Consider the following 16,816-nt stretch of genomic DNA (forward strand, 5'->3'; position numbering starts at 1 on the left):
GACATAGGAGCATGTACCGTTATGCGTTCGACAATGACGCGATCACTTCCTGACACACAGTTCCCACCGCAGACATAGAGGCTTGCTATCGCTGACATTTGCGCGAGGACGTTGAAGCTCAACTTACAACAACATGCTCGGTGGCGGCGCAGTGTGAGATAACGAAAGAGCAGCGAGCACCGTGGTGCGTTCGCGGAACACGCCATCACGTCATGAGACGCTGCCGCTGTGCACAGTGCTTGAGAAGACTGTGCAGTTCGCGCTGCACGCAATTTTTTATTAGTAAGTATAGTTATCATTGCCCATGTTTTCTCTTTATCAAAGCCCTCCGCTCCATTAATGCACAATCTCTTCCCCTCCGGTATAATCACTTCGAATAACAAAGAGAAAGCACGTAATTGCAATTCAATCTTCCAGTTCTCGCAGTGGTCAAGCCACCTGTTCGGACAGCGTGGATTAATTTCTTGTCCTGTCGGATCCAGAACGGTCTAGAAAAGTGCTGTTTTTCTGCTTACTGCTATCTCTATTATTCTGGGACATTTTAACGCGTTTTATGCATTCGCGATTGTTCATAAAACCAAACATCTATCCTCGGCGCAAAAACGAGAGTACCCTCTGTTTTTTACATATTGTATTCGCTTGAAACGTGCCACAAGTTTTATTTGCGCCAAAAAATGCGGACCTGTATGACTTACGGAAACAGTTTTATTAGCCAGGAATCGTCCCGTCTCATATAATCAGCGGTCGTGTATTCTTTCACTTTGAAACGGTAGCTGAATGGAGCTACAGATAGACGAAAGATAAAATGTTTTGCTGTTAGGCATCCTAAGTTCGACTATCATGCCTTAAGGCCCCCTTTTCAATTAGACCAAGTCGTAAAGTTTTCTACCCTGCAAGGTACACGACAATTTCTGGAACTGCGAGTGCCCAGGCATGCGCTAAAAACCAGTCGATGTTGTGCCATTAAGTGTTACCTGTTTTGATGTTCACGTTATGTCCAAAGTGAAGTAATTTGTCCGGTGACGCATTCCCAAATAACAGCTGGTGCTCAAGAGACAATCCCAAACCACGGAGGACAGAGACGGGAGGAACAATCGCTGCCGTACGTGATAGTCCGTGCTATGCGCATGTTATGTTTGCCATTAAAGGGGCCCTCAAAGGCGTTTTGAGCACACTAATTCAACTTCGCAATCGCTAGATTGGGTCCTCAACGTCATCTGTGCCAAGTATTACTTTTTTACGAGCAGCAAACAGCTCACAGTTTCGTTGAAAATTTTGTCACTTTTGTCTCACCCTTCCCTTCGTGTTTTTGGACGCCGCCATCTTCACATGTCTGCGTCATCGATTTCCAGATGTTCGTCATGAGCTAGATAGACATCCTGCTCTTGTGTGGCTTTTCCACGCACTTTCGGCAAAGAGATTAGTCGTCTGCTCAGCGTCGGCTCACCGGCTGATCTGCCAGCGGAGTGCCGGTGTGCTTGGATATTTTACGGCAAACGAAACAAGTGTAAACAAACGCTTAACCGTTTGTATTGAAAGCAACACGGACATAACACGACATGGATATTCTGTTACCTGAGTACGTTCCACAAAGAAATCGTTGACGCCCCGTGAACTTCTTTCGTGCAATCACAGAGAACGCCCTGAGGCAAATGCCTGCGTTTGACGCATACATTTTATTCAACATCAAAACAATCCAGAGATGCGTTTCGAATGAATACAACGTCACAACATGCGTTGCAAGTCTGAACCGCGATTGACAGACGATGGGTTGCCTCCTCCTGCCCGTCGTAAATTTGGGACTCAACTCGCGCGCGGTTTGTGGAGACCAACCGCAAGTCACTTAACTCTGGCGCACAAGCCGAGATGGCTTTTAGCCACGCACACTGCACATACCCCATGCGAGGTTGAGTCGTAGGTCGCTCGAGAAAGATAATCCAGACAATGGGAAGCACTATCCACCCGCAGAAGCACAACGTCGAATAGCATCGCGAAACAAATGCGTCCACAACACACACACCATCTCCTCCTTTAATGTCAAACGCATCTCGCACTTCCCAATGGGAGTGAGTGGTACGTCTGCAATGCCCACATGTCGCGAGGTGTGGCCCCGAGCTGAACCGGAACCACGCAACCGCAACTGACTTCTAGAGCGGCTGGTGCCTTTTTGCCAAGGCAACCGATGTTTGAAATTGTCAAAAAAATGGCGCTCGCTCCAGCGCTAGAAAGCTCAGAGCCGCGGTGGAGCATGTTTTGCCAACGTTGACACTCTCTACAACGCATCGCCCCAAGCTTAACTGTTTGGGGCGAACACATGATTGAAGAGTTTTGTGCACGCGTTCTCTATCGCTTTAAAATGTCTTTTTCACATTCCGCCGGTAGGAATTACCACCACCGCAAAATAAGACCGGGCACCACCGCGGCCACATCTGATACGGCACCTTTTGTATTAACAGTGTCGGTGCATCAAAGGGAACGAGCGCACGATCCTCCCCGTGCGGCTGCGAGTTCGCCGCCTATAAAAAGTCACGTTCCGCCGATAGCAACTGCAGCAACGTACACCGCGAAAGGGCAAATCCAGGCCGCCGCACACATGCGGCCAGATTTTTCGTCCGCTTTTCCAGCCTTGAGCGGAGTGCGGGATTCATGGTGTCAACAAAGCTTGCCCGTAGCAGACGGCAGTCGGAGGAGCGTAATAGCGGAAGTACGTTACCGCTGAGGAGCGCAGCATCGTGGGAGGGAGTGCTCGCGTGACGTCAACCGCACAGAATAAGTTGAAAGGAGGAGGAAACGCGGAGGGACGATAATGCGCGGTTTTTGATTTGCGATTTCTCAGCTAAGACTAATCGCTTTAACTAAATTCTTGCGGCAGGAGATTGCCAATACATTGCTTTATTTGGTTACATGTACATACATGTAACATGTACATACATTTAAATACATGTTACATGTACCTACATGCTTGATATTTTGCAACGAGTTTGTGCATTCATATTTTATTCGATGTAATATTTGATATAATATGTTTTGAGCGTTTGAGATCCAGTAATTTGGTCCGAAGTATGTTGCGTTTATGTCTTCTGCGTGTACTTTCTGGTGTCGAAGCCCCAGTCAGGTGGCTTTCAATGCCGCCTCTTGCCTTGGCATCAATACAGACCGCTATTGAACATTGTTTTTGTCTATAAACAATAAACAAACAAACATGCATCGGCGGAAGGTATTTGCGAACCTCTTTGAAGCGTTTTTGTCGGCTCTGCGCTAGCCTATTTTTAATAATGTAAAGCAAGTATCCGACAAGTCTTATTGAACTGAACTGTAGCGGCACGACAACCTCACTTTCCAAACCATTACACTATTAGAACCGCTAAAATAGCTAGAAGTAGTGTTTCGGACCTCGTTTCGAACTTCCACCATTTGTTCAATATTGTTTATTGGAACTCAAACCTTTTATTTAGAACCTACAAGTGTCATGATCAAAACCTAATAAAGTTGTCTTTGATCGCCCTGATTGGTAATTATGTATCTACTCAAACCTCTACACTAAGAAAATCGGCAGCAAATCTTTCAAAGCTAGTGGTACAGCTCGTGAAATACACTAACCTTCTGAAAAGTGTGATCCGTTTGCAAGTTTCTGTTGTTTTGAAGTATTAATAATTATTATATGAGTGTTGACAATCGCGTTTCCCTTTTTAGGTGATTTGGGCTACTTCGACGCAGAGGAGTGGCTCTATGTGGTTCAGCGCATGAACGACTTCTATTTCTACCGCGGATGGAAGGTCATTCCGGGAGAAATAGAAGCTGTGCTGCTCAAACACCCCGAAGTGCAGGAATGCGGAGTAGTGGGAATTCCAGATGCGGAAGCCCCTGGCCAGTTATCGCATGCAGCTGTTATCCTCAAGCCCGGAGCAACAATTAGTGATCCGAACAATTTCGTGGAATTTGTAAAGGGTTAGTATTAGTAGAAGCTTTCATTATACGTCTGATCAGCCTCAAGGTATTGTCATACTATTATGCGCGCATAACTTTAGCGGTTCTTTTCCTGTTCCTTCAAACATTATAGCGACCTAAATGGCCGCATTATGAGAGAACATTTCTTCTAAGACAAAAGCAAGAAAAAACAATCTCTCCAGACCTACATTAGTTATACGTTTTTCCAGCAATGCGTACTTGAAATTTCGCAGGTACGACAAATATATTGCGAGAAAAACTTGACTAAAGTAATGCAAATGCATGAAAAGTCTCACAACTAGTGCACTGATATAATGTACACCGCAAGCTTATCGAAGCAAAGTAGTAGCGTCAATAAAAATTGGCGAAGCTTGCACGAAGTCGCGCAAGTGTTCAAGCACAGCGAAGGTGGAGGATTTCTTTGTATGTAAGCACTGAAGGACACAACCCCACGCATTGCATTTTTTGAAATTGCTTATTTACGTGTTCCGTCATTCCTTTTTACTCCGGTAAAAATTCTTATCGTCATAACCATCTATATTGTCGTATTCTTCATACAAGACAGGCAAGCACGGATCGTATTCTCTGCAGCCGCGTCAGCAGCCGCTACAACGATCGGCAACCGACTTCTTGAACTGGGTATCTGTAGCACGAGCTGTCTTGTGCTCTCCGTTTGTGCGCGGACGCCCGTAAACTATTTTCTTGGTACTTTTTGGGAGTGCCAAGCGTATGCCTTGACGGCGTCGGGCGCTCTTCGTAAAGTGCGTGCTTACATGCGTGCTAAACGACAGGAGTAACTACGGCAAATAGTTTTTGATATCGCCGCACACCGCACTCATTACGGCCAAAAACAGCAGCTTCGCTGTGAAGGTAGTCCTGCCTACCAAGGTATGAGGGGGAGGGCTTCCGGCAACAGCCTTGTCAAAACGTCACCACACCGAACGTTGCAAGAGGAAATATGGGCTTTACGTGATCAGTGGAAATAAACCATAAATGGAAAAGGAGACACAGTCGCCGAGCACTTCACCGAAGCACTTCAATGTCCCGAGGCTTGCCGCACGGCGGGTCGGACGGCTGACCGCTTGTTGTAGTTCGGGCTCCTTGAATGGGTCTGGCGGCGGCTTGACTCTCCTGGCTGGTGACTCCCCATGCTGACAAGTGCCGCGCCGCTTATCTAGCTTGCATAAACGTGCCACGCCCCCACCATCCCACAGTCTTTCTACCATGGGTTCACAGAAGGCCGGAGAGGTAGCAGACGGCAGTTCAAACGGAATACCAGGAGTGTTCGTAAGGGAGGATCCCTAGAGCTATTATAAACGAATCGTACCTTCCGTACGCAGCTGCAATCTGCAACTCAATCTCGTTGCTGTGTTCGGGTGCTACCGTTCGCTTTTAACGCATTTAGACAATCCAAAGCTTCCTCAATTTCATAAAACGAGGGCACGCTTTGATAAAAATGAGGTTGGCCATGTGTGGTGCCAAACAGGTGGAGCATCGGGATTTGGGGGTTGAGGGGGTGGGAATAAAGCACACATTTAAGCGAATACTGGGCGAAGAGATATTTAGGTGTAGTTACGTGTATTTAGGTATTTTCTTCACCGCTTATTCAGCGCCTTAACACGAAGAAAACTGAACGCACAGATTTTATACTCACCAACGTATTTGGGCAGTAAAGCATTACTGAGGTACATGGCAGCCAAAAGCTCAAAAACATGTGAATGTGCAGGTTAATCTGTCCAACTTAGTGCTCGGATGCAATCGGTAACGGCGTTAGCCAATGACAATTGCGAAGCATGGGTAATTTTTAAGCCGTGATAAGATGGTACATTGGCACGGGTAAAAAGCCGTTTACACCATAGTTTGCCGCTGGCCACATGTATATGCCCGGTGCAAGCTATTGTTTGGCGGCGGTTGCAAAATGCAAGGAGAAAGGGAACCTCCCTGTGGTGTGCCACAACTGTGGGGTGTCTCTGACGAAGCGATGGATCAAGGCCGCAATTATGACTGTGCCTTGCGCTACGATGGCAGTACTTAGGGAATTTCGTAAGAGAAATTGTGGGAAATGGCGCATCCACCTATCTGACTAGACTTGTCATAATAGCAGTCAGCAAAGAGAGAACGCGGGAGGACTAACCCTATCAACAATCTTGTCGAAAGGTGGTTCTTGACCTCTAACGGCATGTCCAAAGTTTGTTGTGCAGGTCACCAAAAACGGCAAGCATGAGTGGAGCACTTGGACGCTTAGAAAATTACTCAGTGTCCAATGTGTCTTTTGCCGGGTTTCGAAAGCTATCATGGTATATGCTTTCACTGCGAGGCGCTACTTTCGTCACATACAGCTAAACCATGGGAGGTAAAATACTGTCATCGTCTGCACCTTACAGATGATAGCTTTCACGAAGCCACGGGATATTAACATAGCGCCAGTGTTATTTCGTTAAATACCTCTGAATGGTGCCGCAGAATTTCTTTGCCGAAACGAGCAGTGGGCCCCTCATTAACGCTACCTACAGAAGTCACATGCACTAAAACGTTTAACTTCGACGTAATCCGGCCGATCTTCAAGGCCTAAAAAGTAGCAGTGTTGGAGGCGGGAACATCAGAAGTAAACACACACTTCTCTCATTTATTATAAATCTTTCACGTCTTCGGTGATAACTTACAATTCGACTGAAGTTTGTGAGCGGATGACAGCGCCCACCTCCTTATCTCTTTCATATCTGCGCTTCATTGCGAAGGACCACAAAATTAGAGTAGCAAGCCTTCCACTAACTGGTCTCCAGTTCTCAGCTTTGTCCTGATATTGAAGCTGCATTTCAGCACTCCCGCGGAAAGAACACGATGTTTACTGCGGAAGCATCAGAATTGTGCCGTTATTTCGGCTCACCGATTTAATTGCGTAATCCACCACTCCAGGGTAATTATTTGCTGCTGTCAGTAAAGCTTTGACGACGTCATCTTTACGTCAGTATTCATCAACACTTGAATGTGATGATCTTCTCTCCTTGTACCGTAAGGTTAAAGGGTTGCAGCACCCGAAGTCGCTTTCTAGAAAAGTATTAGGGGCCCGTCATAGCCAAGGTACCCGAAATGATGCGGGTAAGGATCCCTCCAAAACACAGAATGGCCCAATCACACGCAAAATGCGGCAACTCAGGCATCACATTTGCTGCGGAAGCACTGCTCTTCAATACTGCGCTAAACATACGGGTCCCGGAAGGATAGAACCACCGCTCCCTTGCACAGTTGTAGGATCTTCGGGTAGTTACAGTGTCTGAAGTTGTAATGACTACGTGTTTTATAAGGTCTGGATTTCGTTCAGGCCAATGTTACGCTGAGCCGCGTGCACGCTCCACACATTTTATTTTCGCAAGTTTGTTCACGGCAGTGTGAAGGTAGCCGGCCAGACGACGTTGCTTCATGGGAGGATTTGTGCTCGTGGCCCTGTCGTTTGGCCGTCCGCAAGTTTGGTTATACTCTCATGCTAGGGTTCAATTTCCCTGTGTTATTTGTTGAAAAATTAAACAAAAATAACTAGTAGCGTGTTATGGTTTTCTGTCTTCCCCTTTTCCCAAATCTCCAGAAGCTTTTTACAAAAGAGAGTCTTGGTGGAGTTGAAAACGAAGCAAAAATTTTGTTTTCAACCACATATCACATACTGTGTTTTCAAAATACAGTAGCGCACGTAACGAGTGTGAATCATTCATTGTGATATTGGTACTCTTTCCCCTGACCTGTATGGCTGTACCATAAACGTTCCCACGTCACGACAGTATTCCTTAATACATGTACGTTTAAGGTTGCTACAATATCCGTGGTATTCAATAGCTTACGCTTGATTTCTGTCATTTCGCACCTTAGTGCAGTGCAGTGTGCGAAACGATGCATTTTTTAAAGGTGATAAAAAACCTCAGCTTGAGAATGAAGAATAGTGAACGCAGATCTCCGATTAGTTTGCTTTACAATACAATAGTGATCAACAACGGTGTAGATTTCTTGACGCTTTTTAGGGCACGTCTGAAAGGTTGATTTAATACCCCGTGCTGATACTTTCGTGTTTGGTCTTGCGGCCAAGATCACAAAAAAAAAAAGAATTTGTTACTACTCTGCGAATATGTGTTTTACGCTACTCGTAACCGAAACTACATTTGCGATCTTTAACAGTTCGTGTCCGCGTCCCATTGTAACTGTCTAAAAACGCCACATTTTGTTTCCTCGGCCTGTGTGCTGCTCTCAGTTGTGCAGTGCAGCAGCAGATGCCCACCAAAATCAAACAATTGCGGTGCCACCAGCACTCCACCATGCGGAGTCATACCATTCTAATGAAGGACCAAGAAAAACATCGAGAAAGAAGAAAATATAAGGGAACTACGAAATATTTCTGAAGGCACTTGTGCAAGAGTACGTGGTTTACACGTGGAAGTGCTGCGATATTTACCGACCACCTATCTTACTACAACACCCACCAAACTTCCATCTCATTCTTCGCTTTCCTTGCTTCCCGTTTTGGTGAGAAACGCTTCAGCAGAATAAAAGTTCTCGCGGATGTGGTGCACTTGTGGTACTCAAGTGCTGTCACGTTCATTTGTCACGGAGGAGGAACACGACTAACCAATCTTCCACGGCTTCCCACGTGTGGAATTTGACAGCAGCGACGACGCAGCTGGTTCCTACCTACGCTACCCGGCTTCACATTTTATTGGAAAAGGATGTTTTGTTTACTCCTCCAGCAATACCATAAACAATTCCCACGACAGGCTAACAATCATAGTGAAGAAGAATTTGAGTTGTATAGTTTAGTTGGGTTCAGGACGCTTTTATTTTAAAAGACAAAAGTCATTTTTTTCGAAAACAATTGGACAAAAAAGGATAATACTTATGCCCACTAGGAAAACGCAACTTGTAAAGTTGTTTTAAAGCAACCTCAGAATTTAAGCATTCCGGGAGTATTATACCATATGTATTATGGAATCGGTGGCTATATCAAGAAAAAATGGAAGGGTCTATTTCGAGGTATTCAGTTTGTGTAACACTAAACAGCGCTAAAACGCTCGTCCTATGTTTTCATTAGGCAACACTTTTACCCACAGGGTGATTTCATAAACAAAATTTTCTTTTTGTTTGGTGTATAATTTTGTTGTTTCTTTTTTTTTCAGAAAATGCTCCCGAGAAAAACAGGCTTGTAGGCGGCGTGTCAATTGTTGATAAACTCCCGCGCACCAAGCTTGGGAAGTTGCTTCGACCTCAGCTACTTCAGCAGATCCTCGAGAAACTCCATGGAACTGAATCGAAATGAAAATCGCCGCTGAAACGTTGCTAAGCGGGCTTTCCTTTAGTTCCAGAAAACTTGCCCTGAGCCCAGTTTAGCACATTCGTTTCTGAGCCCTACAGTTTCGTGAAGGGAAACTTCTGTCGTTACTTGCTTTAATCAGTTCAAACACCTCAGTTTATTTAATCAATATGCCACCGTTGATGGAAATGTTTTCCCTATAGCCATTCGCAATATAAAGATCACTCGCCTGCTTTCGAATTGCATACTGGGTGAAAGCAGCTAAAAATGTAAGAAAAATAAATATTTCGTAGAATTGCTGGGTTGTTGCCTTTGCTGACATCTCTGTACGTGCGTAACAAAAATACTTAAAAATGGAAGCACCTTCACTCCGTGGATGATGGCGAAGGTGCGGAGTACGGGGACTCAAAATGACATCCATGTTTCTCCCTGGGGGACATCCGATTTGCGCCCCGACCGTCTTACGATTTGAGCCGTGAGTTGTCGCTTGATTATGCCTTAAGTCGGTTGAAGGGGGTGTGCGCACGGATGGACGTGGACGGACATTGGGAGGTCGTAATGTACTCCGTACCGTTACAGGTGAGGGAGTAAGCCGTTTCAATTTCGTGTACCAACATACGGTGGTAGCCGAAGGAGTAAGGCAACTGACACAAACTCGGTCTGGTCTACCAGACACAGGCTTGAATCCCGCCGGCGCTTGTGTGATTTCTGGCGATGAGATTTCTTTGCGAAGGCTATGCGCACTGATGCGGACGAACATTGTTCGGTCCTAAGGTACACCGCACCAGAAAGCGTGGTAGATCGGGATTGTTGGTGCAAACTTCACAATTAAACAACAGCTCGATCAGCGCTCTTTCCTGTCAATCTCTTGTCGCGTTTAAGTGCTGTTCATGCGTTAAGGTTGTTTAGCGGAGAAAGCCTAAAAAATGCTGAAGTAAAAGTTTTGTGCTGTCAATTGTGTTTACTTCTCTTTCTCCGCAGTCGGTTCTTTTAATTTTGACGTGAAAATCTCTGATAGGCATAGTGGCCGCCATTTATACGGCAGGTACCAAACAGTGAGGGTGTCCTCCTTACACCTGTCCTACCCAGGTGCCAACACGTGCGCCTGCCATGGCCTTCTCACCAGGCTCAATTCCCCCCCCCCCCCTCTAACAGGTTTCCTGGCTAGCGCTATGGGATAGCATCTCGCTGCTTCTATGGCGAGCCCGGTTCAAGTACAACACGTACCCCATATATTTTCTTTTTGCAGCTTGGGTAATCTTGGTATCATTTGTGTTGATGCCTACTACAAATCCGATGAAAAGTAGGACAAGAGTGTCGTTTTGCGTTTGAAGAGGCACCTAAAGCCTTTGCCTAAAAATAAGCAATTTAACTGCGGAATAAAAGTAAGATTGACAGGCCCACCGTATTCAACATGCTATGACGGCTAAACGGCTGCTTTTGGACGTTTAGAATGGGCCTAATGTGAGTTCTGGAAATGTGCGAAACATGCGTAATTTGTTGTGATTGTCTTTTCGTCCTATGCTCGCTCTGTGGTGCTGCTTGTGGCGCAGTTTATCATTGGCATACTTCCTGACATTGTCATGAGGCGGTCATTTTATGCGTTAGTTCCGCATATTATTTTTGTAGGAATACCACATTGCATCTTTCCTCCAGTCGTTTTCCTCCTTCACATTTTTATTGTTTCGGTTTCCAAGGTGGCACAAAATGGCAATGCGCGCGCATACATTCAGCAGTGTTTCTGTAATGTTTCTGTTATCATATTCGTTACTCCTTTAAAGGCTTTTGTATCATCTAGAAAGAGTAAATTTGAGGCTGTTGTTTAATTATAACCTCGTAGTGCACAATGGAACGGCTTCCAAACACACATGTTAAAGAAACTACTGATATTACCATTTATAGCCTGAATTTTATTTTTGTTAGTATTTTATTATCTATTCATAAACTGCAACGCGTCCACCATACACTGGGAGGTGAAAGAGCCCCTACCGAAAAAAAAGCTAGTAGCGAATACGTATTGTCTCGGAAGAAAATGTTTGCAACTTTGCTTTTTTATTGCTCTTGGAGAACGTCATAATTTTTATTTGACCCGCATTCTACCGTAGCAGCCTATGTTTGGCGGCAATAGTCAAGGAAACAATTTCTACCCTGAAGATAAAGGATACCTGAAAGTTTAGGAGGTACCATGAAAGTTTAGGAGGTACCACCCCAGTTCTCAACCATACGCTTCCTGCTTCGTCATCAGCGGTCGCCCTTCAGCAAGCCTATATAGCCTTGCCATTAAAGGGGCCATGAAGGCCGAACGGAACATTGGTAGATTGAGAAAATTGGCTTGTTAGAAAACGCCGACATCAATTTTAATAACAGCTAAAATAAAATACGCTGTAGAATGAGGAAAATTGAATAATAGCTATGTGACAACCTAGCTATTTTGTCGCACCCAACTCACAACGTATTATGGATAATCCGTTGTGAATTTCTGAGGCCGACAGAATGCAACGCAAATTAAACAGCGAATAAAACCCTGCACAGCAAGCTATTTGCCATTAAAATCAGTGCGCACTGTTTTAGCGGCAATGAGAATGGTGGGATATACAATGCAAGTTACGAACAAAAAAGTAAACGCAAAAGCACTAGCAGCACGCCGGCCTTAGCCGGAGAGCTGTCTGAAGCGTTGGGCTTGCTGACACAACACTGGCCAAGTAGCATAAATGACATTGTCTTAAGTTCACCTGTTTGTGAAGGATACCAAAGCTTTCCCAAAACCATTAGTATCCACCGTATAAAAAATTAGCGAGGTACAAAACCAGTCAAAAACAAAGGAAATGCGGAGCGTGGTCCTGTCTGGGAATCTTTAAGACCCCTGTGTTGGGGCCTTGAGGTGCCTGTGGGCCTTTAGGGTGCATGTAGCTTTTGTAACTTTGTAATCATTGTAACTTTTGTGGTTTTTGATTGTTTTTTTATAATGTTGCTCCTCTTCTGGCTGGTGGTAACACGCACAACAAACACAGGGGCATTTTTTTATTGCATTTAAGGTTTCACTTGATCGGTTTTTCTTATGTACCATTTATAGCCAGCACCATGTTTATGACCTTGTACCCTTTTACTGTAATGCCCAACAGGGGACCTGGCAGCTACTCAAGTAAACAAAAAAAAAGGTTGCGGAAGCATTCATTACCCGCGTTTCCGCTTCACAAACCTTAACTTTTCTCCGTTGCATCTTGTGTGTTCTCTTTTTGTTTTCATTTATTGGGGTAGGAACGATAAATATAGATCTTCAGTGATATTTCCTCGTATCATCATGATTTCTATTAGACCGACTTGGCTGTGAGTAAGCAAGCATGGCTACTTCTTGAAGTATTCAGTTTGCCTTCGGCTATATTCGACGAGTTTTCCTTCGGGTTGGGCGTATTATTGTGGCCCTTTTTACTGATTATGTGCATTTACGCTAGCTGGCGTACACAATTTTTTGTTTCAAACAAGAAAATTTTCCTTTAATCTTCAAATAAAAAGCCCGTTCATAGTTTTCTCGTTCCCGGGCAGTGGTCGCTGATCTATCTTCTCTTCCCCATTACCCCTTCCTTTTCCTGCCCCAACCACCTTTGTACCACTACCTCAACCCATATTTCTACCCCCTTCCCTTCCCTTTCTCTCCCTGCGATACATTTGTGATGCAGGCTGGGAACCTCTTTCCCTCTCACAGTCACCTCACCTCACCCCAGGGGGCATTACTGCCAGATATTGGGGGGGATGCGTGGGAGGTGGTAACGAGGCCACCGAGGGGCCCATAGTTTTCTTGATGCCGCTAACTACCAACCAACTATGCATGTATTCGAGGTGTGCTATCAAAACCAGCCAGTTTCAAATGCCCGGCAATCAGAGCAAACAAGGGCGAAACTGAATGCAGCCAGAAATTTGTTTTCAATTTCGAATGGATTTCTTTGTTGGTTTTGTTGTTTCTTTTCTTTTTTTCATTCTCAGGTTCCCCCTTTTCCTTTTTACAAGGAGTCTACCCGCCGCCCCATTCCTTCTTCCCCCGAAATGACATTGCGAGTACGTCATTGTTAGCACTAAACTGTTATCCTGATTGCCTATCACCAGAAATTATAAATTTTTGTGCTCATATAAGCAACAGTTGGATGCTTTAGGCATTTGTGCTCATGTTGAGGTTTATTACTGTTCAATCGAATGAAAGAAGTAGTTTTGATAGACCCCTGACATTTTATTACCTAATTTCAAATTTAGGAAGCATTTGCTTCACTTTTCTTCTGCACATTATTCATTTGCACCATTACAACGGATTACTGTCTTAGTTTCGCCAATTATCGGTTATTTGGAAGATACCAGACCTTACAGCTTTTATAGCTGTTCGTTTTACGCGGAGTACCTTCCGAGCGATAGGAGCGAACTACGAGATCTTGTTTGCGTAGTGGAAGAACAGAGCGATCTATGTAGCAGACCGCCCAGGCGAAGAGTCCCTGAACAATGCCTGTCTCGTTGAACACGCAAGGATGAACGCGCTTATTTGACCTCAGTTATACGACGCCATAAGTTTAGAGACACACAAACATGGGTGAAACACAGGACACACGACCGCGCAAGTGCCCTCATACGCATGCTCTTCTGTTTGCGTGCATCACTGGCTTCTCCTGCTTTTTTGCAAACTTAGCGAAGTCTTTCCGCAGTTAAAATCTACCAACAAGACCACAACCAAGTTCGTTGACTTAAGGTATTTTGCATGTGCGGAATGCGTATCCGCACAACAATTTGATAGCAGAACCCCGTGCTTTCAGTGCGATGCCCGAGCGGCAGGACATGGCATGGCATTGGCCGTAGCCGGTGACGCGGGTGTCTCCACCATAGAGTTTCATACTAATATACGCCAGAGGGGACAGTGGCGCTGCAATCGCTCAACCAACGCAGTGCTGATTGTGTAACGAATAGTGATGATTTTCGAACTTGGCTTAACTTGAGGCTTGGCGGTTTTTATGTGCACTTTGCTTCGAATTTTTCTGCGCCATCAGTTTTGGTTTCGGCGTCGAAACCGTCGAGGGCTCGTTCCGGGGTATAATTGCTGTTAGCCCCCAATTCCAGCAGCTGCAATTATCAAATACTGCACTGCTGTAATGAAGTTGACGCGAAAAGCCTCAGAATCGGCGAGTAGCCCCTGCACTAGAAGTAGTCATGTTGTACGGCATTTCTGAAAACGTACAGGCGGCCACAGAATTAACCGGACCAAGCGACCTGTGCGCGAAAACTAGCGGCGCGACACCTTCCGGTCCAGCGCCTGCTGTCGAGATAGCGGAGGGCGCATGCGTGTCCCTCCCTATAGTTTGTGCACGTCAGTTTCCTTGATTTCGGCTGCAGCGCTTTATTCCTCTCGAATGCGACTCGCGGCGGCGCCTTGCGCGGCGCGCCTACCGAAGGGCGTGATGGTTGGCAGCAGCCGGCCTTGTGCGGCATGCGCTGATGCAGCGTAACTGTGCGTTCATTTGAGTATGCTTGTTGGGTGCTCTATTTAGCAATTTTCTGGCTGGAACGCACACTGGCGTTGAAGAAAGGCTACGATAAAGATTACCAACGACTAAACCACTGCTGCTCGTTATGCGACACACAGTTGACATCAAGAACTGAAAACACGAATGGTTAATTCTCTTCGGAACAAAAAAAAAAAGGCATCGGTGATTGTCCGAATGGGTCCCCTGATTTATTGTGTGTAAAGTTTCCGTCGTTTTGGATAACTTCACGAATACTTCGGGGGAGCGATTCATAACGCGACTTTATGATTTCGGGACAGGAGCGCAGGCGTCCCCATTCATCTTCCACTGCCGGCCACAACTCGTCCACAGTGGGACCGCATTCATTTCGTTTGCCGAGGTTCATCTTCATAATCCAGCCACACATTTTTTATTGGATTTAGGTCTGCCCCGCACAGAGGCTGCCGCAGCTGTCGTACCGCGTGGTCCCCGAGCAGTGAGCTTAAGGATCGTGGTGTGTGGACGGGGCTTCGGTCCTGTTGCAGGATGAAGCACCCGTCCATGAACGGGTCCCCCAGGACGTAGGGGAACAGTCTTGTCGTAATAATGTTGCAGTACTGGGAAGCATTGAACGGCCTAGAAATTCTGACGAGGGCTCGCAGGCCATTCGCACTCATTGCACCCCATACGCTGACGGAGCACCGCCCACTAGAAAGGACGCTTTGGGTGTAGGCGGCCTAGAATCTGAAAAATGAAGAAAGCGAATTCGTAGTCTAGATAAAGAAATACATTCAGGAAAGATATCTCCGAGAGTTGCTTAAAAGATATTCAGAGTGTATAATAAGTAAATCAATGAAAGGACGTTCGCCGTGATTGATAATTTATATCGATTGAAATTACTGGCCCATTTTTTTTTACCGGGAGGTTCAACCCCACTGCCGTGTAGGCGAATAAAATCCTGTATAAAACTAAGCTTCAATTTCATCTGCTTTCTACTGCGAGAATTACGAAATTCCCCGTTAGCCCATGCGGGTAACCTGAAGTGTTTCGCAAAAACAGCAACGAGAAAAACAAGCGGTGCTTATAAAACTACGATTAAAACGCTTCAAATGAACCCAGCTGAATAAAATTTACACGGACATTGTATATCGATTGCTCCGAAATATAGTTAATAACAGGCAGTTATGCATTGCTGGCGTTAAGAATTACGCTTAGTGCTGCACTCGGGACACCCGAAGGAATGCTCAGCAATTTTCACAATAAACCATGCCCCTAATTTGTCCTCCTACGCTGTAGTAGTTTATGTATCGTTTAGGATGCACATTACCAGCTTCGTTTCACAGTTCAGTTGCGTACCTGCAGCTCATCGGACGCCAAACACGCCCCTGTGGATCCCAGCGAGTGGACAAAGTCGATCCGTATGTGAATATACCTTCCTTCCACTCGTGTGTTGTTCACTGCTCCACCGCCCGGGCGAACTCCATCCTTTCCAGCCTCTGGCGGTCCGTCAGGTGCAGTTTCTACGCTGCCACGCAACTGCTGAGTCCCGCCTCCTCCTGACGTCTTCAAATTGTCTCGCAAGAGACGTTCAATAACGGCTCCTGTCTAATTCTTTTTGCAGACAGGAAGGGAACTGCAACAGCGGCGGCGACAATCAGTAGTTCCTGCTCCTCACTGGTGACTTTAGGCCGCCCGCTGCACTCTACGTCAATGAGTCTGCCCTGATCATCACGGTAAGCATGGATAATGCGGCTTACAGATGTCATAGACGTCCTGGAGAGGTGGCAAATTTCCCGCTGAGTAGTCCCTTCGATGAAAAGTCGCACGATGTGCCTCCATTGCTCGATGGGGACGCGGGACGGCATTCTTCGCGATATGGCCATGCAGGACGAATTACTTGCTCTATGCGCTTCATAGCTATCACTGTCCAATGGGTGACATGGAAGGAAACGCCTGATTGCTTTTCGACAGCAATTCACTTACAACGCACAATTGTGTATTTCAGTCTATTCTTCCGAAGCGAATAAACCATCGCTGTTTTCAGTTCTTGCTATCAACTGCGTGTTCGTCGCATAACGACCAGCACTAGTTCAGTCACGTG

At 45.7% G+C, this 16,816-nt stretch overlaps 1 protein-coding gene across 3 annotated transcripts in view; it reads left to right on the forward strand.

Moving 5' to 3' along the window:
- The window catches only part of LOC144178067 (uncharacterized), a 103,011-nt gene extending 93,348 nt beyond the window's left edge, over window positions 1-9,663 (forward strand). For all 3 annotated transcript variants that reach the window (XM_077705594.1, XM_077705596.1, XM_077705595.1), the window contains 2 exons: window positions 3,694-3,948; window positions 9,105-9,663. In XM_077705594.1, the coding sequence (XP_077561720.1) occupies window positions 3,694-3,948; window positions 9,105-9,244 (395 nt within the window). In that variant the 3' untranslated portion in view covers window positions 9,245-9,663. The remainder of the gene's footprint in view (window positions 1-3,693; window positions 3,949-9,104) is intronic.
- Window positions 9,664-16,816: the final 7,153 nt, after the last annotated feature.

The sequence above is a fragment of the Haemaphysalis longicornis genome, unplaced genomic scaffold (genome assembly GCF_048455015.1).
Source record: "Haemaphysalis longicornis isolate Haplotype H1 unplaced genomic scaffold, Haemaphysalis longicornis Haplotype H1 scaffold_4, whole genome shotgun sequence".
Classification (NCBI taxonomy): Eukaryota; Metazoa; Arthropoda; class Arachnida; order Ixodida; family Ixodidae; genus Haemaphysalis; species Haemaphysalis longicornis.